The sequence below is a fragment of the Sphaerodactylus townsendi genome, linkage group LG14 (genome assembly GCF_021028975.2).
Source record: "Sphaerodactylus townsendi isolate TG3544 linkage group LG14, MPM_Stown_v2.3, whole genome shotgun sequence".
NCBI classification, from domain to species: Eukaryota; Metazoa; Chordata; class Lepidosauria; order Squamata; family Sphaerodactylidae; genus Sphaerodactylus; species Sphaerodactylus townsendi.
The window spans coordinates 7,774,624-7,802,010 of NC_059438.1; the positions used below are offsets into that span (position 1 = coordinate 7,774,624).

Below are 27,387 nucleotides of genomic sequence, written 5' to 3' on the forward strand. Positions count from 1 at the left end.
ACTGTATTAAAGGGTCGTGGCATTAGGAAGGTTGAGAACCACTGTACTAAATGGTAGCAGAATAAACTTCTCTAGCCTAGCAACCCAATTAAACACAGTCTCCATTTTGCTAAGCTAAAGCTAACGCAAGTAGGTCCACCTAATACATAACCGCTATGGCTAATATTAATAATTTCTCGAACCTAGCAACTAACACTAATCTAAATTAAACTACATATCCAGTTGCTAAGCTAACTAATGTAACTTGGCTAACCTAATACATACAGTTACGACTACTAATACTAACTGCTAATACTGCTAATACTAACTGTCTCTTTGGTAAGAAGAAACTTTGGCTCTACAGATGTCAGCTCTACTCTGTGCTTCTGCTCATGGATCCCTTATGTTCTTTTCTCATTAAAGGCAGGCAGTGCCAGTATTCTGAGCAGCAGTATGGCAGGGGAGACACAATGTGGGGAGGGGGTGGGGGGCATAGCAGAGAAACTTGTTCATATCAGAAAAAGATTGCAGCTGTCAAGACAGGCAGGAAAAGAGAAGATTGGGGAGGGGAGGGGACTTTGATTAAGAACTAAACTGATTTTAAAACTCAAGAGGACAGAAGTTCCCGTCAGCTACCCTGCTAAGGTTGTATAGACACAACTGTTTGAGGCCTCTGTGACTGTCTAAAAACAGAGATCGTAAAGGATCCAAGTTTTTTTTAAGCTACAGTTAAAGCATAATGCTATTCCACAGACACCCCAGAGGCACTGCAAAAAGCAGGCTCGTTTTCCCATTAACCCAGGTAAAATGAGCAGCTGTACAGAATTTCAAATAGCTTTTCTGGGCTGTACCTGAACTTTATGGCTAGGCTTCTACTCACTGTCTCCCAAGATCGCTATCTGTTGCTGCTTTTAAATTGGCATGTGACTTTCAGAGCACAAGGCGCCCAGAGTGACAGGAAAGGTAGCCCTTAACACGTTGGGGTGGTTTGTTTTCCCCCGATGGTGAATTATTCTCCATAATGAAGTCATAACACATTTCCTTGTTCTGGATGCAGCAATTTGGACTTCGGGTCCCCGCTGGTGAGAGAGGCTCAGTTTAAGTGAAGTAAATAATTAAGTAAATAATTTCAGCCCCAGATGGGCATTGTTGGTTTATCTTTGAATGGGCAACCTCCAAGAAACACCAGGATCACAGAAGCGGGCCATGGTAAACCACCTCAGAACATCCCATGCCTTGCAAACCCTATGGAGTTGCCATAAGTCAGCTATGATTTGACGGGTGCACACACCCAAAATCTTCACACAGCTTCAAAGCTCCCTGCAGAAAGGGCAATTAAGCCTTGTAAAAGTCTGGGAAACAGATCGCCTGTCTTTTCTCACGCAACGGATGTTTTAAAATTCTCTTTGCTCTTTAAAGCCTTTGTTGAACAAAGATAAAATAGCTTGCATGTTGTCATGAGTATCCCTTCTGATCACCATGGCTATATGACAAAGGGACGGGCAATGGTTTTTAATGGTTGTGGATGTCCCCTCTATGGCCTTAATGGCTCAAATTGAGCAGTGGCTTGAAGGAGGTGGTTCCCCTCCCACTTGGCTGAATGCCAGAGTGTATGTGTGTGAGGGACAGAAAATAAAGGAGCTATGCCTCTATACCTTTCCAGTCCTCTTTGGATCCACAGAAAAGACCATCCGAAGATAGAGCTACCAGGGTCTTCTATTGGTCCCATGAATTTGAACAGAGGGAAGAACTGTAGCTTAGCAGCAGAACCATACTTGACCACAGGAAGTCCTGAGCTCAGTCCTTAGCTATCACCATTTTAAATTATGTTACACAGCAGAACCACGGCCAATCACAAGAAACATCAAGTACTGGGCTAAATGAACCAATGGTTGAACTCATTTCAAGGTGGCATTGCAAATTCACCAGCCAGATAGACAAGTGATGTGGTCAGTTTTAATTGTGTGAATTGCCTCCTTGTGGCAGGAGGTCTTCTGGAAATCAGTCTCATAAGCCCATTTTGCAGAGAAAATCAATGTGTGTGTAAAGTGTCTCAAGTCATGGCCAACGTAGGCAACCCAGTAGAGTCTTCAAAGCAAGAGACTAACTGGTGATTGGCCATTGCTGCGCTCTGCATAGCAACTCTGGACTTCCTGGGTGGTTCTCCATCCAAGTAGTAACCAGGGCCAACCCTCCTTTGCCTTTGAGATCTAATGAGATCCACCTAGCTGGGGGTGAAGGGTGGGGGTGGAATCAATACCAGTGGGCAAAACTGTCTTTCAGGAAAGCTTTGCAACCATTACTGATCTCATTTAAGGATCTCTCAGGCCGTTTCCGCACGGGCAAAATATGACGTCGTCGCAACGGAAAAAGAAGCGTCAGAGCGAGAGCGTTCGCACGCGCAGCGGCGGAGGTGCGCAGTCGCGCCGTCGCGAAAACGCTAAACCGGCGCGAAGACGGTGTATTCAGAAAACGCTTAAAACCACTCTTTTTCCCCATGTGACGCATCGACGCCGCACTCGTGCGAACAGCCGCCACGGTTGGGATGCGTCGCAATTTGCGACGTCATCGCGTCGCTGCTTTTGGCCGTGCGGAAACGGCCTCAGTTATTACTGAGGACCTCATGGCCTGGAATCTTTAGAAGAAAACCTTGAAAAATACTCTCATGCTGCTAAGTGTAAAATTTTCTCAAGTTTAGGTAGTTGAAAGACAAAAACTGGAACAGGATGCTCTGAAGTGTTTTTGAAGGGCCTGCCTAGACCATGAATCATTTCCTTCCAATAAGGACATGGCTTGTTTTTATTGTACCTAACAAATCAGTGAAAGAAATGGAACGAACCCTGATGGATCAGAGAAGTTCTGCCATCCCAGCCATTCTATCAACCTTGTGTGCTTTTTATTTAATCTGTCCTGAGGACTTAATTCCAAATCTGTTATCATATACTTGATCTGGAACTAGAAGTTGGAGAGCAAGTATTTAGATATTCCTTCAGGCTATTCTTTCCGACAACCACTCAAGATGGTTTGAACCAATTAGTTCCCTCTGTTGGGAGTTAATTGAACAGAGGGTCAGTCAGTTCTTTCCGGTTTTGTAGGGTATAAAATTCCCATGGCTTTTGTTACGTCGCACTATATGCTCCAAACCTACACTATCCCTGTCTGACCGAAGAGAGGAAGCTAGTGAAAGAGGCACAAAACATCCAAGGAAATGAAATGGCCGAATTGCTGGAACGAAGCGCCGATCCAGTGCACTCCAACGGGAGATTCACCATCAGCACCCTGATCAGCCCTGAGGATAGCAGCAGGATGCACTATGGGCAGTCTGATATGGCCCCGTATGATACCACTCAAGCCAACCACCTCACCACCAACAGCACTTTTTATATGCGGACCTTCGGCCACAATACGGTTGACGTTGTACCAGCTTATGAACACTATTCCAACACAAAGTTCGCCAGTGAAGCCAAGAACCCCAGACCCTCTCTTGCTGATCTGCACTCGTTCCTCAAGGTAAAAACAAACCACGGCGTCAAAACTGCGTGACTTTCTCTTAATCTGTTCCCCAAACTTAGTTATATCTTGAGCCAGTGAGCAACATTGACTGTTCTCCATTTTCTATCCCAACCAGAGGAAGTCAAAATAGTTTATGCCCCTGTATCCTTTGACCAATGTTTAAAGGTCACCATTATTTCACTGGTTGTTGTGGGTTTTCCAGGCTGTGTGACCGTGGTCTGGTAGATCTAACAATTCACCTGCATCTGTGGCTAGCATCTTCAGAGGCCGGCCACAGATGCTGGCGAAACGTAGGAACAAGATCTACCAGACCATGGCCACACAGCCTGGAAAAACCACAACAACCAGTTGAATCCAACTGTGAAAACCTTTGACAATACCATTATTTCACTTGATCACCAATATTTCTCTTGCATCACTGTTTTCCTTTCTTAAGAGAAGAAAGGAAAACAGTGATGCAAGAGAAATGTACTCAATACAATGAAAAGAACAAAATAGATGTGTAACTTGAATCACAGAGCTGTTCTTCATCTTCCTTCCTTGCGTTTTGAGAAGGCAGGGAGGGAGGTGGGTCCAAAATTGCCCCAGTTTCCTTGGTAACATCAGCATGTTACCTGAGCAGGAGTTACATGAACTGCAGTGAGGATCTTCAGAGCTTTGCAAGTTTCCCTTTTCATATCTAAATCTGAACACGCATCAGTTTGAGACAGAGGTGACAGGGAACAGTTTGTTTGTTTTCAATGCCAGGTTTTGTTTTCACAGACCAGAGGCATCATGATAAACCAGAGAATACCACTGAGCATTTGCAGACAGCATTTCTTCTCCGCTAGTGAATTACAGCCAACCCTTTGAGGTCCTGTTTTCTGAGAGTTCAGGGGATGTACCAAATGGGAGTGACCATCTTGAGTGGTCACTAGAATACTTAGATCTTACTCAACAATCTTTTGAAACAAAGCTCTCACAGAGGAACACCCAGGTGAATAAAATATGTCTTGACAGAGCTGGAAAGTGGTGTACCCCCACCCCTTGCCCATATACAACATTCCTTGTGAATTTAGCAGTATGCATCATGGTGATTATTGGTACAAAACACAGCTCCTCCTGGAGCTCCTACATCTAAGTTAAGACACTAGGGATGGCTACATATAATGTACATACTGCATCAGCTACTAAGAGTACACGTGTACTTTTTAATGAACCTGCTTCAGTTCTCCCCATGTGCATCCCAAGCAGTTGCATTTTGAGCTGCAGATTGCCTTTAAATGCCTCATACTGTGTGCTTTCACATATGCTTGGTGATGCGCTTTCAATTCACTTATAATGCACTTTAAAGATCATTTGCAAATAGATTTGGCTGCTTCGCACAGAAAAGTCCAGTTGCAAAGTGCACTGAATGCACTCAGCATGTGTGAAATTGCCAGCTGTTTGTAGGCACTCTGGAGCTAAATTGTGTTTTCAAACAGTGTCTTGTTCTGACTTATTTCTTTGTTATCTCCCTCCTCCCCCCCACTGGCTTTTCCACCCTCCAGCAAGAAGGTATCCACCTCCGTCCTCCAGCATATGAACTTCACAGGGATGATGGCCATTCTGAAGGAGAAACTGAGGAAGGGGCCAGCGAGGGGGCTGAGAAACCTGAAGGCGAGCCCGTTCGTTTCGGGTGGGTTAAAGGGGTGATGGTAAGTTGCATTTAAGAACATAAGAACAAGCCAGCTGGATCAGACCAAAGTCCATCTAGTCCAGCTCTCTGCTACTCGCAGTGGCCCACCAGGTGCCTTTGGGAGCTCACATGTAGGATGTGAACGCAATGGCCTTCTGCGGCTGTTGCTCCCGATCACCTGGTCTGTTAAGGCATTTGCAATCTCAGATCAAAGAGGATCAAGATTGGTAGCCATAAATCGACTTCTCCTCCATAAATCTGTCCAAGCCCCTTTTAAAGCTATTTGCAGCATCGTACAGTGATGCTACTCCTACTTGCAAAACCACCATGGCAAGAAAACTCAGATTGAGCAAACTGGGTGGATTATGCCAAAAGAATAAACCACTACCACCCCCCAATACATGTAAATGCTGTCAAGACACAACTGACTCATGGTAACCCCACTGGAGAGGTATTCAAGACAAGTGAAAAACAGAGGAAAGCTTGTCTTGCCTGCCTCTACAGAGTCTTCCTTCCCCAAGACACTTTTTTAAACGTCCTAAAGACATTATATTTGTGTTGGGGGGAATCCAGTTATGTCTTAATGATCCTGTCCAGTGATTACTGTTGATTTCCCTTCCAGATTCGGTGCATGCTTAATATTTGGGGCGTCATTCTTTACCTGCGACTGCCTTGGATCACTGGACAAGCAGGAATAGGTAATGTACCTTTAAATATCTTATTTTTGTGTATACCCATTTTATCAAACCGTGAAATTAGAAGGGCACTAATTCCAGTGTCAATTAGGACTGTAAATTTAACCCTTTTCAAGCACTGCTCATGTTAATGTGTCAGGGGAAACTAGGGCAGTACAAAGATGCTCTGGATGTGCCTTACAAATAAAACTGCAAAACATTTTTCAAAATCAGATTTTCCAAACTATGTACCATTAGAGAACTATTAATTTGCCCTGAGACAATAATCACAAATTTAGATCAAACTGCACATTCATAAGGAAGATTTGTCTACTGTACCTCTGCTTGATTTACTGTTCTCCACTTGCCTCCTCCAAATCAGTGAAAAATTCTACTGCACCAAATCATTCAGGCTGATTCTGCATGGGCCAAAAACAGCAGTGTGAAAACAGTGTGAAAATGGGGTAAAAGGGTTTAAAACAGTGTAAAAGGGTTTATACTGTTTTCACACCGTTTTCACGCTGCTGTTTTTAGCCCATGCAGAATCAGTCTCAGTTACTCAGCACTGCAGGTACATATCAGAATTACCATCCTTGGGGAGGTTGCCCGTTGTATCTCTGCATGATTCATAGATCTGCTGTTGCTTAACTCCAATCGGCGTACCCTCGGTGCCGGACGAATCAATTACTTCTGATGAAGCAGAAGTCCAGAACAGAGATCAGTTCAGAAACATAGATGGCAGGCTTTTTTGAGGACAGGTTCTTTGCATTGTGACATGTTCTGCCACTAAACATTTTCAGGAGCAAGAATTAACAGTATTTCCAGTTTTAATTCAGAAAGGGTATGCCTCAGATACCCTCCAGCATTGATGTGGTAGAAGAAAGTGAGGATTGGCTTTTTGCTTTGGAGGAAAGACTCTTTTGGGAGGAAGGAAGGCCCCAGGAAACACACCAGCGGGTTCTGTAGTAACCATGGGAGAAAATTCACCATAACTGATTTTTTAACTATATACTGCAGTATAATTTAAAATAACTATTTTTCTCCACAGCACTGACGTGGGTAATCATACTGATTTCTGTGACAGTGACCACAATCACTGGACTATCCATATCAGCAATTTCCACCAATGGCAAAGTCAAATCAGGTAGTATTTTATCCCAAGATGAAGATCTTGACAAAGTTCCACAGACTCTCCCTCTCTTTCTCTCTGTCTTTCTGGCCCCTTCTGCACACGCAAAATAATGCGTTTTCAAACCACTTTCACAACTGTTTGCTATTCCGCACAGCTTCAAAGAGAACTGAAAGCAGTTTGAAAGGGCATTATTCTGCATGTGCGGAAAGAGCCTCTCTTATTCGGCATGCCTTACCTTATGCTCACAAACAAAATATTTTTATTAGTGCTGTTTTTATCTGGCCTTTCTTCTCATGAAAGTTCAATAAATTCTACAGGCTTTCCCCATCCAACGCTGTCCAGACCCATATCTGTTTAAGTTCAACATGGTGGTTCCATTCTGTGCCTTCAGACAATATCTTGGAACCACCATTTTATTAAGAACTGTATGTTTGCGCCATCCATCAAGCCACAACTGACTCACTTCCATTTGCTATCAGAGAGACTTTTGCTTAGCTACTGGGGTTTCTATAATTTCAACTGGACAGGTGTCGTGTTTTGCTTCTTCTTCCCAAAATTCCATGCAAGGAGCTTTCAAGGCAAGTGAGAAGCAGAGCTGGTTTGATGTTGCCTTCCTCTGCAGTCTTTCTTAATGGCCTCCATCCAAACATGGACCCTGCTCAGTTTCCAAGCTCTGACGAGATCAGGCTCTACTATACTACTGTAAAATAAGGTTCCGTGCGGTCGCTCCCTGAAGAGCTCCTCCTCATTTTTAAGATAAGTTTTAAAAAGTTCTTTTACCTCACTCACTTTTTATCTACTAGCACTTCCTTTAATCTACTGTAAAATAAAAACTGTAGAATAACTGGCCCAGAATCTGGCCCAGAATCTGAAGCACAGGTTTCTTCCAGCTTGCAGAAAAGGTAGAAAAGATCTTCAAGAATCTTTCAGCTATTTCTGAGATGTGTCGAGAGCTGAGATGTGTAAGGGTCCTAAATTATCCCTAAATGTTTCCTCAACTGCTCTCTCCCCTCCCTGGCAGCTAAATGGTATTACCCAAGCCCCTTGGGAGGAGATGGATATACTAACAGACATATTTCATAACATGACACCTAGAAGATGCTACCAAGGCCCCTTTCTTACCACCAATACCAACCCTTCACACATACATTACAGCATACATAGATTGGGTCCAGTGACCTCATCCTATGTAACAGTCACATGTGACTTGCAGCCTCTTCTCAACCCATACGCTTGCAGTGTCCAATTCAGATTGTGACCGCTGCATGCTCAGAGAACTGGGTAGGCCTGATTGGTGGAATGTAGACCACTACCATTTTGGAGGACCCCTGCTGCTGCTGATTTATTTAAATCAGAAAATTATAATCAGAAATGAATCAGTTCTGAAAAAAAAGAAGCTTTTCTTCTTTCAATGCCACACCTTTTTCTGAGAAATTCTTCGGAAGGCAAATCAATGTTTCAGTTGGAATTTGCACTCCCTGGCCATGTCTTGGCTGCGTTCCTTCTTCTTTACCCTACTTACGTTTTACCTTGTTGCTACTATTTTGCTAGTTCCATGGCCCTGCTTCAGAAATAGGTTGGCAGTCTATTTGAATAGTTATACCCCACTTTCCTCTACAATGGATACCTGACATGTCTTATACTCCCATACTTCTATTATTGTCCTCACAAAAATCCTCTCAGATAGATTAGGCGGTGAGAGGGTACAACTGCCTCCAAAGTAATCCAGCGAGCTTCCATGATAGTGTAGGGATTTGAACCTGGCTGTTTGAAATCCCAGTCCAGTACCCTAACCACTGTACCATGTGAGTTGGGGAAGAAAAGACAGATAATCTATTGAAGTGCTACAAAGCTTGAAAGTGACCTTCCATGCAGTTCCTGCCTACCAATACCCTGACATCAAAGTTGCCAGCTACATCCCCATAAACAAGATGGGGGGTAGGTACGCTGTTGAAACTGAAATCAACATTTTTTCACATTCTCATCTGTTAGGTGGGACCTATTTCCTCATTTCCAGAAGCCTTGGGCCTGAGCTGGGAGGTTCTATCGGCCTCATCTTTGCTTTTGCCAATGCAGTAGCTGTGGCTATGCACACTGTGGGCTTTGCAGAAACGGTGCGGGATCTTCTTCAGGTAAACAGTGAACAATCATGACAGGTTGGGCTCAGCAACTACACCCTCCCTCTTCAAAAAGAGGGGTTTTTTAAACAAAAAAATAGATGTATTTATTGTGAAGTATGTGATGCTGGTACACCAAAGCCCAATCAATGCTCTGTTAGGGTAGGTTTGCCAACTGCAGGTTAAGAAATTCCATTTGGGGGCGGAGCCTGGGAAGTGGGTGGGGCTTGGGGAGGGCTTACTGGGTTTACTGCCATAAAGACCACCTCCAAAGCAGCCATTTTCTCCAGAGGAACTGATCTGTGTCGTCTGGAGAACAGTTATAATTCTCAGAGATCGCCAAGTCCCACTTGGACGTTGACAACTTGTATTGGATTGGCCGAAGTATTATTTTCAAGACTTATCAGCTTCATTCCACCAAATATCAGCAACAACTTGTTTGGTTTTGTTTGTAAAGCTTAGCCATCTCTGGGCATTAAAAGTTAATATATTCCACAGGGTTAGTCATGTTAGTCTGTGGTAGCAAATAAAACATGACTCCAAAGGAATCTTAAAGACTATTAATTTCCTTCACCCACATGAAGCAGATTATGCTAAGAGAGTGTGTGTGGTGGTGGTGGTGGGGGGTGTCCAAGTCATCTAGGGACCTTCCATGCCAGACCATGGACCCTGGTCTGACACTAACCACTATACCATATGTATTCCAGCATAAGCTTTCATGAATCAGAACTTACTTCATCAGAATTAAAGGATAACTCAGTAATCACTGCATGAAGTCTGTGTTTGAAGGAAAAAGACATTTCCCCAAAGTCAAGGCACAAGGCACATGGGAGAAATGTGTCCCCTTTGGTCTTTGATACCTATTCAGAATTTCATGAGGGGAGTTTAGGTTAGATTGTTCTCTTCTTCTGAAGCCAAGTGGAAAAGGATGCCCCCAGTAGAATGACTGTTGATCTGGTGTGCATGTGGAGGTATTTTCCCTATGGTTGCCAACCTCTGGGAGGCACCTGGAGATTTAATCTCCAGATGACCAAGATCATCTTTGCAATTAATCTCCCGTTGACCCTTGGAGAAAACGGCTGCTTTGGATTATAGATTCTATGGCATTATACCAGGGGTGTCAAACTCGTGGCCCCCCAGATGTTCATGAACTACAATCCCCATCAGTCCCTCCCAACATGAGCATTGACTATACTGGCAAGGGCTGATGGGAATTGTAGTTCATGAACATCTGGAGGGCTGTGAATTTGACACCTGTGCGTTATACCCTGCTGAGGTCCTTCCCCACCTTAAATCCCACTATCCCCAGGTTTATATCCTGCTGGCGCCACCTGGCGGCCAGGAAAGACCTGGCAACCCTACTCCACCTCCACCCCCACCCCCCAAAAAATCTCCAGGTATTCCTTAAATCAGAATTGGCAAGCTTGCTCCCCTCAGTAAGGTTTGGAGGGCCAGTCATCCTTCTCTGCCCATTTTTAGCAGAAAAAGATCCCCCACCAGAATGTAATGCACTCTTCAACACATGTCAGCTCAGGGCAGATGGTAGCATACTGGTAAATTCTCCCTCACCCCATAATTGTATTCTTTGCTTCCCAATTCTTTTACTCTCCCCTGATGGAACCAGCCAGCCATGGCTCCCTCTGTCCTGTTGCTAGGCAACACTTCACAGAGACCTGACCCAACCCCCCGCCCCAAAGCTTTACAAAGCTTCACTTATGGCTTCAATTTAAATAACTATGCATGTTATTGAAACCCCAGTATAGGTGCTCTTCAGAATGAAAGAAGGATGAGGAAACAATGACCTTAAAAAAAAATCTTACCTCTTAAAAGCAGCAGTGGGAGTAGTGGGAGCAGCAGTGGGAGCAGCAGTGGCATAGTGGCTAAGAGCAGTGACTTAGAGCAGGTGCACTCTGATCTGGAGGAACCGGGTTTGATTCCCAGCTCTGCCGCTTGAGCTGTGGAGGCTTATCTGGGGAATTCAGATTAGCCTGTACACTCCCACACACGCCAGCTGGGTGACCTTGGGCTAGTCATAGCTTCTCCGAGCTCTCTCAGCCCCACCCACCTCACAGGGTGTTTGTTGTGATGGGGGAAGGGCAAGGAGATTGTAGGCCCCTTTGAGTCTCCTACAGGAGAGAAAGGGGGATATAAATCCAAACTCTTCTTCAAACTCTAAAACATCAGAGTCAATATAGCTTCAAAAGATGAACAAATATTTATTTAATTTTGACATATCTAACCCTGTTAAAATTTTCTTCCCCTAATTACTCATTTAACAGGACAATCCTAATAAGGTATCCCCAGAAGTAAGTGCAATTTTATATAGTGGGCCTTACTCCCCAGAAACTGTTCTTTGGATAGCAGCCTGTAATCTTGTTTGATTACTGTAATACTGGATCAAATTCTGCAGCCCTAATATGTTTATATAATTTATATAGATAAGCTAAATTATACATGGAAAGGAAGTAGCTACTTCTTACCTAATGAAAAAGGTGAGGCGAGAAGATATCACAGCAATTTTTAAGCAATTAGAAAGGTGGCAGGGAAAAGATACGTCATTTGAGATGTGTGAAAATCTATATTTTAAAAATTGGGAAATTGGGTTGGGAAATTCATTTTGGTCCTGCCTTTTTTGTGGGAGGGTAGCAGCCTTGCAAACAGCTGACCGTTGGGTTTCTTCCCTTAGGAATACAACTCTCATATTGTAGACCCCACAAATGACATCCGTATTGTCGGGGTCATCACCGTGACTGTGCTGCTAGGCATTTCCTTGGCTGGAATGGAATGGGAAGCTAAGGTGAGATGTTCTTTTTTATATATGTGCCCAATGGAAAAGAAACTGAAGTTCCACTACTGAGCCATTGTCCTTCTCTTAGGCCAATCCAGTTCTCATACTGTATTTGCTTGGTCTTGCAGGCCCAGGTCCTCTTTTTCATAGTCATCATGATCTCCTTCGTAAACTATCTTGTGGGGACAATAATTCCCGCAAGCGTGGAGAAACAAGCAAAAGGGTTCTTCAGTTACAGAGGTAAGCAACTGCTGGCATGAATGCTTGGTCCAGAAGGGACTCTTTGTAAATTTCAGGTCTTCAGAAAAGATAATATGAAAAGTAAGCAAGAGAAATTCAAAGGCCATGTAAGTCTGAGATGATATATGAGACTGTCAAGTGAACAAGTTAACGTAAATTCTTCTCTTTAAGCAACAGCAACAACAAATCATTTCAATTCTTCGCTACGACCCCTTTTCAAAGAGTTCACCAAATCTTGTAAACAAAGAACAAGAACTCTGCTAGGGCCGTCTAGTCCAGAATGCTGTTTCCAACTGATGCTTCTGGGAAGCCCAGAAACAGGACATAAAGAAGTAGTCCCCCGCCCCCCAATTTTTCTCCCAAGCAACTGGCATTCTGAACTCTACTGTCTTTAAACCTTGAGGTTCCATTTAGATCCTCCTGCTCCCCCTGCTCCTGTTCCTCTTTCTTCTTCTTCTTCTTCTTCTTCTTCTTCTTCTTCTTCTTCTTCTTCTTCTTCTTCTTCTTCTTCTTCTTCTTCTTCTTCTTCTTCTTCTTCTTCTTCTTCTTCTTCTTCTTCTTCTTCTTCTTCTTCTTCTTCTTCTTCTTCTTCTTCTTCTTCTTCTTCTCCTTCTCCTTCTCCTTCTCCTTCTCCTTCTCCTTCTCCTCCTCCTCCTCTTTCTTCCTTTTCTTCTTCCTCTTCTTCTTCCTCCTCCTCCTAGTCCTGAGTCTGGGGGGTTCTTGGACAAACCCAGTTTCCAACTTTTTTTTTCATTTAAAGACAAAGAGGAGGGGTGGTGGTGGTGAAGCCTTGCTGATATAGAGAGGAAAATATTATGAAAAGGTACGGTTACCCTAAATCACTTACAAAAAGAAACGCTTCTTCTGTTGCAGCTGATATTTTTGCTCAGAACTTCGTGCCGCATTGGCGTGGGCCGGATGGCAGCTTTTTCGGTTTGTTTTCCATCTTTTTCCCTTCTGCGACTGGCATCTTGGCAGGAGCCAACATTTCAGGTGATTTGAAGGTAGGAGTTGCTGGCAGAGGCCTCCAGGGAAAGGAGGGGTGGTGTACACAGGTGAAGCCTCCTGGCCTCCCACTGGAAGTGCTGGCAATAGTCATGCAATAGTCATGCGCAAGGCAAACCATGGAAGGGAAAAAAATGGTCTTTCTGCTTGCTATTTCTGACCTTCATGAATTCCATCAATTGATAAATGTATCTGTATACAAGCAGGGGGCTCACAAGGATTTGCAGAGGGCATCTCATTTCTTCTCCACCACTATACCCCCTTCCCCTTCTCTGAAAGCCCCATAGCCTCTCCTCTTTAACTGCTTTCTTCTATCCTTCCCAGCTTCCCATCAACCAACCTTTATCTGCACCCATGTCTTCAGCCTTCTCCCCTTCTCTCCCAGCAGTCTCTTCATGGGAAAACTATGGATCAATTATGTGATGCCAGGCCCATTTGTGCAGTGTGGAACCTGCAAGGACCTTCAGGTTGCACCTAATTTCTCCCTATATTCCAGCATGGTGCAGTGGAGAGCCAATGTGGTGTACTGGTCAAGAGCAGGTGGATTCTAATCTGGAGAACCAGGTTTGATTCCCTACTCCTCCACCTGAGTGGCAGAAGCTTATTTATTTATTTATTTATTTGTTTGTTTGTTCCACTTTTATACCACCCTCCCCCGGAGGTGAACCAGATGTGTTTCTGGTGAACCAGATGTGTTATCTGGTGAACCAGATGTGTTTCTGCACTCCTATATTCTTGCTTGGTGACCTCGGGCTAGTCACAGTTCTCTCTGAACTCTCTCAGCCCTACCTACCTCACAAGGTGTCTGTTGTGAGGAGAGGAAGGGAAAAGAGCTTGTAAGCCACCTTGAGTCTCCTTACAGGAGAGAGAGGTGGGTATAAATCCAATCTCCCTTCCTCCACTGTTTCCTTTTCTGTATTTCCTGGCAACCCCCATATCCTTATCTTTTCCTCTCTCCTCACCAACCAACCAGTGCCCCTTTTATCTGCCACTTCTTCAGCTAAAGCTAGCATGGTGGGGTGGTTAAGAGTTATCTTATCTGGAGAACTGAGTTTGATTCCCTGTTCCTCCACATGAAGCCTACTGGGTGACTTTGGGTCAGTCACCGTTCTCTCAGAACTCTCTCAGCCCACATGGAGACAGCCAATGGGAAACCATCTCTAATAATCTCTCGCCTTGAAAACCCTTTGGGTCACCCTAAATCAGCTGTGACTTGACCGCAAAATCATGCATGCACATCTTTGGCTATATTTATTATTTATTTACTTCATACTCCGTTTTCCTCCACAATGAGGATCCAAAGCAGCTTACGTCAGTCCCCATTTCTTAATTTCATCCTTACAACAATTCTGTGAGATGTGTTAGACTGACAGGGTGACTGACTGGCCCAAGAGCACCAAAATGAGCTTCCAGACAAAATGACGATTTGAACCTGGATCTCCTAGATCATAGTCTAAATTCTAACCACTACACCACACTGCCGTTCGCAGGATGGCTGCTATTGAAAAGTAGCAAGCAGCCAGGCCGGGGTGAGTCAGGCAGGCCAAGTGGTAGCAAGCCACCTGGTTGTTGATGCCAAGCCTGTGTTTAAATCTTTCTAAATGTCACTTATTCCCTTGGGCAGGATCCTGCTATAGCTATTCCTAAAGGCACCCTCATGGCTATTTTCTGGACAACAATATCATATCTGGTTATTTCTGCTACAATTGGTAAGCAACAGAGCACATTTGATTTAATTCTAGTCTTGAAGCCAATAGTTTGATTGGTAAAATGTCCTTTCTCTCTCCAGGCTATATAATTAGCAGACAGTAGACAAAATTTCTTCTTGATGACCTCTCCTGTGATGCACGCTCTTTCTGTCACCCCTCTTTTTCTGTCTCTCTCTCAACTTTTCTCCCTGAATCTCCTGCTTCTTACAAACACTTTTTGGAAGAGAGGTGTCTTTACTTTCTCCAAATGTATACTCTGTCAAGGAATGGAAAGAAAGAGAAAGTTCCTACCACCCATTCCTTCTAACAGTCACAATAATACATATACTTTGCATTTGTTTAGCCCTTTTAACATTCAAGGAGCTTTGCATGCACTACTGTTGTAACAATAACCCTGTAAGGCAGATCATGATTGCACACTGGGGTGGGGACACAGCTCAATGGTAGATCATCTCCTTGGCATGCAGAAGGTCCCAGGTTCAATCTCTGGAATCTGCAAAGAAACGATCAAGTGGCAAGTGATGTGAAAGATCTCAGCCTGAGACTTTAGGATAGGTATCCTCAACCTTTTTGAGCCTTTGGAATTCTGACACAGGAAGGAGACATACACAGAAAAGCTGCCTCGGTACAGGGGAGATGAACAATAATTTTAAGAAATATAGCAGGAAAGGATAGTAAAATAAAACTAGCTATTGCTGAAACATTATAGAATCGTAGAGTTGGAAGAGATGACAAGGGCCATCAAGTCCAACCCCCTGCCATTCAGGAACACACAATCAAAGCACTCCCAACATATGTTCATCCAGCCTCTAAAGACCTCCAAAGAAGGAGATTCCAGCACTCTCCACAGCAGTGAATTATTGTAAACTGCCCAACCCATCAGATTGTCATTAGCCAATCAAAAGCCCTGCTAAGTAAGTGTCCCACCTGGCTCCACCCATTTTCTTAAAAACACTTGGTGGGCTTCAATAAGGTGTCATCAGGCACTGTGTTGCTTGGGGTGCCACACTGGGGACTTGTGTTCTAAAGAGTCACTGCCAGTTTAAGAAGACAGTACTGACTTCAATGGACCAATGGCCTTCTGATAAAGTATGAGGCAGTTCCCTATTTTCATGTAGGTTAAAGATCAGGGAGAGGAATTTGTAGCAGAGGCAAGATCTGAAGCACTAACCTCCCAGCTCACAGCTCACTCAGCGTTTTCACAGAAGTCACTTTGGCCCCTTCCGCACATGCAGAATAAGGCACTTTCAATCCACTTTCAATCCACTTTGCAGCTGCGCAGAATGGCAAAATCCACTTGCAAACAGTTGTGAAAGTGGATTGGAAGTGCATTATTCTGCATGTGCGGAAGGGGCCTTTTTGTTGGTTCTAGTAATACCACCTTGAGAACTGTATTTAACAATGAGTTCAGTAGGGTGCTGTCCTTGGTGCTGAACCATTATGATTCTCTAAGGATGTTTACAGCATTTAAAACATATTTAATTTTCCATCTATCATTATGTGAAAGAATTTACCTAGCATAAAGTGTTCCTGCCCCTTTTGTCCACACAACCCTGGGAGGTAGGTTAGACTGAAAAATATTTACGAGCCTAAGGCCACTCATTAAATTTTGTGCCTGAGTGGACAATTGCGCTCCAGTGTCCTTCATCTATGTCTGACACTGCACTACACTCATCACCATACTGTTGAAGCCCTGGAATTTGAGAGTTTCTGGCTTCATGTGCATTTATGCACATACACAGGCTCTGTTCCAGCCTTAGGGTGACCTTGTGGCATTTGGGAGACAAGGTTAGTAGGCATAACCCTGCTCCAATATCCCTCATACTTGTTCAACAGGAGTTGATGCATTCCAAGCACAGCCATTAACTTAAAATGCTAGAAAGTTATAGTACTGGGGAAATTATTCAAAAGTATTTAAAATTGCAAGTAGCCACACTGCTTCATGGACAAGTTCCAGACACAAAAATTGCATGTTGTGCCTTTTATTAGAATCAACCAAAATATCATGAAACACTTGCACAAATGGTTAAGTTTTTCAGAATCGTGTTTTGGGAAATTTGACTTGGTGCTAACGAACAGTATTGCATACAACTTTTGTTTTGGGATTCTGTCTGTCAGAAAATCCAGATATTTGCAATTTTTTGGCAAACCAAAAGAGACAGATGCTTCAATTGGAAGAAGATTGACACAAAGAGGGGACTTTATTTGCAGGTGACTTGCCATCCATCCACTGGGTGATATTACTCTATTTGACTTCCATTTACTCTTTACCTTTAGATTAATCTTCAGCATTGTTAATGAAAGGACCGTCTTTGTTTCAATGCCTTTTTTGGTGCTGAAAGGACACTTGATTAATTAGTACTACTTTGATTCACAAAGGGAGAATACTGTTTTTGTGCCAGCTTGAAAACCTGCTTTGCACCCAACACATCTAATCCAATTTCATCTGCAGCATATCCTGTATTCCATTTTAAGACCACAAGTCCGAACTAGGGGCTTTGCCAACATGATCAAAGTCAATATCTTCCAGACTGATGAAGAGTTCTAGAGAAATCAAAAGCTTGCAGAATGTTCTGATAAGTTTTTGTTTGTCCCAGTGTAAGGTACTTCACTTTTAAAAAAATTCGAAGTGCTTATTTAAAAGCACAGAGTGTAGGATGAAAGAAGGAGAAAATAATCCTGAACTGTTCCTTCCTAGGAGCTTGTGTGGTCCGGGATGCCTCTGGAAATGTGAATGATACCCTTCTTGATGGCTCTCTGGGCTGTACAGGACTCGCTTGTCACTATGGCTGGAACTTCACAGAGTGTGCCCAAAGCCAGAGCTGTCGCTATGGGCTCATTAATCATTACCAGGTATCAGCATGATGGTATTGGGGTAGAAAAGCATCTCATATTTGCTCTTGTCTTTTGGAAGATCTGCAAATGGGGATGTGAGGGATAAAGTTAGTCGTCTTCTACTTAAAATAACTGTAGTCTACTACTTAAAATCTTCTACTTAAAAACTCTTCTACTTAAAACAACTGTAGCCAGAATCCCTGTTGAACTGTGCACACTTTTTGAAGAAGAGAAGAAGAGTTGGATTTATATCCCCCCTTTCTCTCCTGTAGGAGACTCAAAAAGGCTTACAAACTCCTTTCCCTTCCCCCCTCACAACAAACACCCTGTGAGGTAGGTGGGGCTGAAAGAGCTCAGACTAGCCCAAGGTCACTCAGCTGGCGTGTGTTGGAGTGCACAGGCTAATCTGAATTCCCCAGATAAGCCTCCACAGCTCAAGCGGCAGAGCAGGGAATCAAATCCGGTTCCTCTAGATTAGAGTACACCTGCTCTTATCCATTGCACCACTGCTGCTCCATGGCTGCTGGTTGCTCCTTTATTGTTTCAGAGCATCACATGCTTTGAAAGATCCAGGGAGGGCAAAAGTAATTGCAGTAATGCCAAAGTTTAGGGATTGGTATAGTCCCTCTAATGAACTATTTGGTCAGTTCTTCCTGGTTAATTCTGTTGTCTCTGAGGATCACATTCTTAGAAAGGACCAGGGAGGGCAAAACCAGTCCCCAGTAATGCCAAAGGAAGAGGAATTGGTATAGTTGCTCTAATGAACTATCTGGTTAATTCTTTCTCTGACATGCACATTGGAAGTTATCTTGCGATGTATCTGGCGAATGATCTGGTATTGTCAAGTCAGACAAGTAGCAGCCAGGGGTGACCAACCTATGGTGCTCCAGATGTTCAAGGACTACAATTCCCAATGTAGTCCATTAACATCTGGAGCACCATAGGTTGACCACCCCTGCTAGCTAGACCAACATCTTTCACAGCTCTGATTCCAGATATCCTTTTAACTGGAGATTTTAGCAAGTGAGCCTGAAACCTTGTGAGTGTGTTGTGAGCTACAGCCCAATAGCAATGTGAATATTCTCCTATAAGCATGTAGCTTCCATCTGCTCCTATGGGGAACAGAATAGCCCTGCAGTGAGATATGCTGTTGTGATGGAGGCAAAGTTTTCCCTTTTTCATGAGACTCGATGTCCTGGCCTTCATTGATAGGAATGCAAGTGGTGTACATGTCCTCATGCATTTCTGTGCACATTGTGCATGTTGCAAATGTGACCTGTTGTTGGTTGCTTCCCCGCATAGGCCATGAGTATGGTGTCTGGCTTTGCACCCCTGATCACAGCTGGAATCTTTGGGGCCACCCTCTCTTCTGCTTTGGCCTGCCTTGTTTCAGCACCGAAAGTCTTCCAGGTGAGATTGTGGCATTCACAATTCTTTTGTGCTCTCGTATTTACCTGTCTTAGCAGATGTAACAGCCCAGTGCAAAAGAGACTGAATCTGCAGCTTGGTGGCTGTTCTAGCAGAGCTGTACATCCTTTTATGTTTGTCTTCACCTGGAATCATAGAGCTGGAGCTCAGATTGCTAGACAATAGTATCACTAGTGACAAAACGATCTTCTCTCCAACAGTGCCTGTGCAAGGATCAACTCTATCCTGTCATTGGCTTTTTTGGGAAAGGTTATGGAAAAAACAATGAGCCTATCAGGGGTTACATGCTGACCTACATTATTGCAGTTGGCTTTATTCTCATTGGTAAGTTCATGGGGATAATAGACCACCAGGTAGCATTCAATTGGGGTATTGTGAGCACTGATAGATGAAAGGTTTTTTAATTTTGCACTTAAAAAAACCCCAGTTCTGCAATCCCTAAAATCATTTTTATACTTTTTTTTAATAACTTAAGAAAACTAATCAGTCATCTATCTCTTCCCTTTATAATGGATTTTAATTTATATTATATTTTTGTATAAGTGGAGTGCTATGTATTCACATGTACTCTGATTTTAAACTATTGGCTGGCCAAAAGGCCGTAATAATAAATATCTATCTATCTATCTCTTCCCAATCCCTCAGCGGAACTGAATGCCATTGCCCCCATCATCTCCAATTTCTTCTTGTGTTCCTATGCTCTCATCAACTTTAGCTGCTTCCACGCCTCCATTACAAACTCACCAGGTAAGAACATGCACAGTACAGGAGCTGAGTTTAACCCACCAGATTAGACACAGGGTAGTTTCAAGGATCTCTGTCACAAAGGCAGGGAATACCTGCCTAATGTGGCTTGTAGGCCATGGTTTGGATCCAGGGATACACAAGTGGAAACATAAATGGAGTTAATAGAGTTCTGCTTACACAAGATCTCAAGTGAGAGCAGGGACAGGAACCTGCGGCTCTCGAGCATAAGCGAGCTCTTAGAGCCTGTGGTGCTGACTCCGCCTTCCTGGGCAGCGTGGTTGCTCCCCTCACGCGAGACTGCCGCCCGTGCGCCCGTCCCGGCCGGGAGAGAAAGCAGCCTCAGCGCCCGCGCCGCCCCAAGCGGCATCCGTGCACGCCGCCCGCCCCGAGAGAGAGAAGCGGCCTCTGCGCCGCTGCACCACCCCAGAGAAAAGCGGCTCCCGGCTCGCGCCACCCCGAGGCGGCCTCCAGCGCCCGCCGCCCGCCCTTCCTGGCCCAGAGGCTCGCGCCGCCCCAAAGGCGGCCTCCGTGCCGCACCCCGGGAGAGCGGCCTCCAGCGCGCGCCGCCCAGGAAGAGCTGACCTCCAGCGCCACGCCCGCCCAGGAAGCGGCCTCGCGCCACCACCCGCCCTTCCACGCCACCGCCCAGCTGTGAGCTCAGTTTCGACTTCCCCAGTAAGCGAAACCGTAAAAAAAATCCCCTGCGTTGCCAACTCCAGGGCTGAGCTGGGGATTCTGGACTGTTCCGAGGGGATTTTTTGGGCGGAAGCGGCTGGTGCCTGGCACCTGCTCTTCAGAGAACCATGGAAGAAAAAAAGCCAGCACCAACCGTTCAGCCATCATTCAAGAAACAGTCCGGAATTCCCAGCTCAGCCCTGGGTTACCAGCACAGGATTTTTTTTGATGGGTTTCGCTTATCAGAAGTGGAACACCGCACCAAGGTCGAAAGAGGAGGAAGGAGCAAGGAGAAGGAGGAGGCAAACAGCAACCCTGGCTGCAGCTGTCCCGGCCGGTGAAAGTGAAACCTGCCCGAGGTGGCCTCTACCGCCAGAGCGGCCTCCCCGCGCCTCCCGATCCCGCCCACAGAGGCGGGGGAGAAGCAAGTCCCTCCCGTGCGGCTCCATGAATTTTCTTTTCCGGGGAAAATGGGCCCAAATGGCTCTTTGAGTCTAAAAGGTTCCCGACCCCTGATCTAGAGCAACACCTAATGCTTTCCTACCTATATACTATAGTGCCCAAAACTTGGTAGTGCAAGATCTTGCGCAAGAAGGAATGCAAGTGGCTACTACAGTCTTTTTCTTGCATTTCCATTTGCTCAAGAGTTCTAGTGCAAAGGGAAATTTTGTTCTGGATGCAACCCTGTGTATCAAGCCAGCTGAGACAGAGCCTTTCAGTAGGTACAAGATCTGGATATCTTATTGGGTTCCCTTGATAATGATATTGTCACCCAACAATAATGCAGTCCTAAGTGGCTTGCCTCCTCCGTATGTGGAATATTTTTTCTCAACTATCTTTCCATGATGCAGGGGTCATTTTTATTGTTGCAGGCTAGAGCTTTACGTCATTTTTGAACAGTAAATAAGCAGTTCCCTTGCTTTCTCCAAAACAAGATAAGAATCAAAGTCTCATTGATCTTTGGGGTAATAATATTGACTTACCTTATCCCACTGTTTTATAAGATAAAGTATATAAAATGCTGTATAATGCTTTGTATTCAGCATCTTTGTCACCACCATCATCATTATGATTATTAATCTCCTATGCTTTGTCCATACAGGTTGGAGGCCTTCCTTTCGGTATTACAGCAAGTGGGCAGCTCTGTTTGGTGCCATCGTGTCCGTGGTCATTATGTTTCTGCTGACTTGGTGGGCAGCCCTCATTGCCATTGGGATTGTGGTTTTCTTGCTGGGATATGTTCTGTACAAGAAGCCCGGTAGGTAACTGGCATCAGCAGCTCAGACATTTGGTTCGGGCAGATGGAAAACACTGCCCAAGAGTGATGGGTTCCTTTCATGGTCACAAGAACTGATGCTATTCCAACATGGCACCAATCATGAAAAGACTGATTTTAGTGTGAAAGAATGAGAGTGCAATAAATGTTCTGAGTGAAGAAGTGATTCCATTGAGTGGTCTACTCCTTGCAGAAACTTCATCCATGTAATCCAGGGGAAGAGGCTGGGCTCCCTGATAGAGCATCTGCTTTGCATTCAGGAGGTCACAGGCTCAATCCCCAGCATCCCCAGTTGGAAGGATCAGGTAGAAGGTGTTATTAAAGACCTCTATTTCAGACCTGGGAGAGCAGCTGCCAGTTAGAGTAAACAGTCCTGGATGAACCAGTGGCCTGATTCAGTATACAGAAGCTTCATGTGCCCATGTGTGATCTTCCACTAATAAATTTTGGGCTTTTCTGACATAGCGTTTTAGGAGGATTTGGAATTATTATGTCGACACGGGAGAAAATGTTACACTATGTATTTTTCTTTCAATGGATGACCATGTACAGCAACCAACAATAGTATTTTGGGCAGCTCTCAATGGGAAAAACCAATGGAAATATTCTTAATTGCTGCCTAGTGCACTAAGGGGTCTCCAGGCATGGCAAGTAGTGCCTAGCCTACCATATCTGCAAATAGCTTGTCAGGCAAAGTGTTCAGATCTAGCATGTCCCTAATTCAGCATCAATGTTAGCTAATGAATGTGGAAAGGGCACTGCAGAAAACAAGCATGAGTATGTTATATACAAGACTGCTGCAAGAAACATGATGCTGATATATATGAAGTGTGTGAAGTCCATCAGCCCAAAGCATCATACCATACCAAATTGAGTCACATTCACAACTATGGCTACTTCAACTACAGTTAAAACAAAATGACTGAGAGGACTGTAATGATTTCTCTTTCTGTAGAAGTGAACTGGGGCTCCTCAGTCCAGGCAGGTTCCTACAACATGGCCCTGAACTATTCTGTGGGACTCAATGAGGTCGATGAGCACATCAAAAATTACAGGTAAGTAAGCCTAAAGCTCTGAAGGTCTCTAAACAAGGACTCTGGCAAAAAAGTCCAGTTCCTGTGCTAACTCTAACCCTTGTAAACCAAAGACACTTCTGGCTTGACTATGGAGCCATTTTGGCAACAGCACCACAAATAAGGGGCAGATGGGTCATCTTCTATATTAGGAAAGTCAGTTGTGTCACTAAGGTTGCCAAGTCCAGCTTGGGACTTTCCATGGACGTTTGGGAGTTGAGTTTTGGGGAAGGGGGAGACCTCAGCAAGGCTGTAATGCCATTCTCTCAATGAGAGCCAGTGTGATGTAATGGTTAAGAGCAGGTGGATTCTAATCTGGAGAACCAGGTTTTATTCCCCACTCCACCACCTGAGTGGCAGAGGCTTATCTGGTGAACCAGATGTGTTTCCGCACTCCTACATTCCTGCTGGGTGACCTTGGGCCAGTCACAATTCTTCAGAATTCTCTCAGCCCCGTCTGACTCACAGGGTGTCTGTTGTGGGGAGAAGGGGGGAAAGGAGCTTGTAATCCACCTTGAGTCTCCTTATAGGAGAGAAAGGTGGGGTATAAATCCAAACTTTTCTTCTTCTCCTTCTCCAAAGCTGTGGAGAAACTGATCTCTATAGTCTGGAGATCAGTCGTAATTCTGCGAGATCTCCAGCCCCCACCTAAAGTTGGAAACCCTACTGTTGGGCCACTGCCCAAAGCCTGTCCCACCTCCAGGGTAAGGCCAGCAAGGAGGACCACAGTGACATCTGTGATGCCAGCCTAGGTCCAGCTTTGTACCATGAGGAGAAGAATGAACACAACAACACCTGGCTTCAGCTGCCCTGAATATTTCACCTGGAGTGGCTGTTTAGTCTTGCTTCATGGTAGGCCAGGCTCTGTTGCAAATGACACATCTACAGTTGCTGCTTGTTTCTTCACCAGGCCTCAATGCTTGGTCCTCACTGGCCCTCCCAATTTTCGACCAGCACTGGTGGATTTCGTGGGAACCTTCACCAAAAACTTGAGCCTGATGATCTGTGGGAATGTGCTAGTTGTGAGTATTTATTGCCTGTTGCGTTGCGGCAATGCTAACTCAAAATATTAATTGCTCAGTTGGAAGTGGAAATCCAACCAGTGGGAATCCAACCAGCTTTTCTGCAGATATAAAAAACAGAGGAAGGGTCCCCTTTGACCACCCAAAAATGATTCTAGGAACCTGCATGGACAAAAGCCATGTGAGACGGAGGCTGTAGTAAGAAGTGGAGTTAGGGGAGATGGAAAGGAGAAGTAGGTTGGATCCATCCTTATATGCACACAAACATTTTCAAAAATAATTATTAACTAAAACCCAGCCACTGATGCTGCTTTTTGAAACATGTGGATTTGCACTTCTATCTATATCACAATTGTTCTTGATATATTTTATAATTCTCCTCCTCCTCCTCCTTCTTCCTGTGTTGTCCCAGGGACCATGGAAACAGAAGTTGTCTGAACTCAGGCTCACATCGAGGGGCCATACCAAGTGGCTCACCATGAGAAAGATCAAGGCTTTCTATACCGATGTCTTAGCTGAGGACCTGAGAACTGGGACACAGATACTCATGCAGGTAAAAGAACAAAATGGGACACTGGAATTCCAGGGATGTGAAGGTAAATTAAATCTGTAACTGCTGGGCTGAGAAATCCTGAAATGGTTCTTTCAAATGTCCAGCATTCTCAATTGAAATGATTACATTCTGCACATGGGTGAAAGGGGGTGGTTGTATCTCTGAGGAGGGGATTCACAATACTAGCCCTGGGTTACATTCACATATTGCACTATAACAGTACAATAGCAATCCTTTGCAAATGAACTTTCCTGGGTGGACAAGGCAATCTAGTTGCAGATGACCACAAGGACTGCTCAATAGCCAGTGATGTAAGGATGCAGCTCTGATCTCTCTACATATACTTAGCCTTTAAAAACTAGGTGCAGCCTAGCTCATAGCTCATGGTCCATGCCCTCACACTATACCAACTATCCAGTTCAGTTAAGCTCGGATGAAGCCAGTAGGATCCTTGGTCTTTGTCATACAATTCTGATGTAATATTTTATATTCAAAGAAAAGCTTCATTAAGTGCTCATATTATGAAGCCCTTTATCCAACTCAAAATGATAGCTCCATATGCTCCTTTCCTTAAAATGAACAAAATTAGTAGTTAATGGGTGTAAACATATGTTTTAAGTACTTTTTTCTTTTTTTAACTGAAGGCCACCGGTCTTGGGAAAATGAAACCCAATGTCTTAGTGATTGGATACAAGAAAAATTGGCAAACAGCTCATCCCCAGACAGTGGAAGACTACATTGGGATTCTGCAGTAAGTTGACAAAGAAATGCTCCCATATCTGTTAAAGTGAATCTGTAGTTTTGACTGTCTTAACTCTTTATCTGTCTGAAGTCTTTCGTTCTCAGGCTTTATTATGTCAGGCTGCTGGTGAGGCTCATATGCTTGAGTAATCCCACTATTTATTGACTTTAAAAAAATTCTCTGCACTTTGAAAACTAAGGAAGGAAGCTCTGTCAGAATTGCACTCCCTGACATGCTAGTTATTTTTTTCATTTCAATGTAATATACAGTATGGATTGTCTACATTTCTTTTCTGGAGACAGTATGTTCAGCTTCTGTTGTGAAAGCAAGTCTAGGGCTCTGGTCTAATTGAGGCCCTTTCCCCACTTACCTTAAGCCCCACGCTACTCTCCTAAAGTAGCGTGGGGTCCAGCTGCACTCCCCACTTCAGGGGCGGCGAGAACGCAGCCGCCCCGACGCTGCCTCTCTCGCGCCCCCTCAGCACACGTAATTCCTGGCGCCTTTTCAAATGGCGCCTTTTGATGACCCCACACAGAGCGCAGAGCGCAGAGCGCGGGGTCGTGGGGAAGCTGGGGCGCGCGCCAGGAATTGCACGCGCTGTGAATTGTGCGCAGCAACCCTCCGACAAGGGTAAGTGGGGAAAGGGCCTGAGACAGCCAGCAATCAGTGGCAGAGGAGTTAAATGGCCCCAGCGTTACAAGCTTTGGCAAACACAGTTTTTAATCTCCTTCCTATGCAGCCAAGAAAGTTACGCTTCTGAACTGTTCGATAGGTCCCTGGATCTATCTCTTTACATTTTGTTGTCTTCCCTTCCCTCCCAGTGATGCTTTTGACTTCAAGTATGGCTTGTGCATGATGAGGATGAAAGAAGGGCTAAATATTTCCCGATTGATGCAAGCTCATAGTAAGTACTCCTTGTGATCCATTTCTGCTTAGATTCAGATTAATACATGGTCTATTTTCATGAGCAGCCACTGCTTTGCAAAGAAGAAACAAAGCCGAGGGGGGGAAAGGGCGGCTGTGATCACGGCTGCAGTTGCTGCCCAGGAAGTGCAGGAGGAAGCCTCTGGCCTCCGAGCCATGCCCCTGAGGGCAGAGGTGATGTCAGGGGAGGGGGGAGGCCGCAGAGGCTACAAAAAGCCAGGCTGGCCTTTGTGGCGGCCATGTGCTCCGGGACCAGCAACTGGTCTATGGAGCAATAAAAAGAGGTTGTTCCCATTGCAAATATGCATACGTTTGCATCCGTACCTGGCAAGGGCTGCTAGGGGCCCATCAGAAGAATTTCCAGAAGATGATTCTGTTTATTTGAGAGCTCTAAGTGATTGCTACAAACCCGGAAAGGTGGATGAACTTTATGCTTAGCATCAAAGCACAGTCTAAAACACCAAATTCAATAACCTGACATCCCCCACCAAATAGCTGAAGTATAAAGAAGTCCCTTATGTGGGGGAAACATTGGTTTGCTTATTAATTCCAAAGTGTCATATCTCTCTTGCACAGACATTTATCTTTTCCTCTTTTCCAGTTAACCCAGTTTTTGACCCAGAAGGAGATCCCCAGAAGAACGACGATGCCCCTCCAGCAATGAGCACATGTCAGTTCTAAGCAGGTTTCTCCTTGTGGAGCGCAAATGTTCATCATCCAATTAATTGTGCAATTAGCAGAGCCTCCTGCGTGGGGCAGCTGATTAAGGGCGGCACGATTTGTCATCGGTGTCTCCCATGTTTTATCTTTAAAGCTATACGTGTCTAGGGAGAAGGGCCGGGGTAGTGAAATTGGATTGAGGTCACAGGTAGAGTTAACCTTCCACTGCTGTGTTGATTTAAACTGTACACTCGTCACACACAAACACTCTACTATTTGCTCTGCAGGAGGAAACATATAAGGACTTGTCTAGTAGAGGAAGGTTCATAGATCAGCAGCAGAATCTATGCTTTGTATGCATGAGAGTCCACATTCAATCCATTCACATTTTCAGTTAAATAATCTGAGGAGGCAGGTGCTAGGGGAGACTTGAAGATTAGGCTGTCTTGGCAGTTAAAAGGTGCAGATTCAGAGATTTGGTTCATTCTCTTATTGGTAAAACTGCCAGCTTCCATCTAAGGGCATATCTGTAATCAGTGGTGGGATCCAAAAATTTTAGTAACAGGTTCCCATGGTGGTGGGATTGGCGTAGCGCCAGTGGGGCTGGGCGGGGCATTCCGGGGGCATGGCCGGGCATT

At 44.6% G+C, this 27,387-nt stretch overlaps 1 protein-coding gene across 1 annotated transcript in view; it reads left to right on the top strand.

The window, feature by feature from the left end:
- Positions 1–3,192: 3,192 nt before the first annotated feature.
- SLC12A3 (solute carrier family 12 member 3) overlaps positions 3,193–27,387 on the top strand; it is a 30,305-nt gene continuing 6,110 nt past the window's right edge. Inside the window, exons 1-20 of the mRNA XM_048516050.1 lie at positions 3,193–3,489; positions 5,022–5,168; positions 5,772–5,847; positions 6,872–6,967; positions 8,948–9,087; positions 11,759–11,869; positions 11,989–12,100; positions 12,974–13,104; positions 14,730–14,814; positions 17,513–17,667; positions 18,952–19,059; positions 19,278–19,401; positions 19,723–19,824; positions 21,602–21,757; positions 22,731–22,830; positions 23,759–23,870; positions 24,283–24,423; positions 25,068–25,174; positions 25,987–26,069; positions 26,691–26,759. Of these exons, the coding sequence (XP_048372007.1) occupies positions 3,193–3,489; positions 5,022–5,168; positions 5,772–5,847; positions 6,872–6,967; positions 8,948–9,087; positions 11,759–11,869; positions 11,989–12,100; positions 12,974–13,104; positions 14,730–14,814; positions 17,513–17,667; positions 18,952–19,059; positions 19,278–19,401; positions 19,723–19,824; positions 21,602–21,757; positions 22,731–22,830; positions 23,759–23,870; positions 24,283–24,423; positions 25,068–25,174; positions 25,987–26,069; positions 26,691–26,759 (2,452 nt within the window). The remainder of the gene's footprint in view (positions 3,490–5,021; positions 5,169–5,771; positions 5,848–6,871; positions 6,968–8,947; positions 9,088–11,758; positions 11,870–11,988; positions 12,101–12,973; positions 13,105–14,729; positions 14,815–17,512; positions 17,668–18,951; positions 19,060–19,277; positions 19,402–19,722; positions 19,825–21,601; positions 21,758–22,730; positions 22,831–23,758; positions 23,871–24,282; positions 24,424–25,067; positions 25,175–25,986; positions 26,070–26,690; positions 26,760–27,387) is intronic.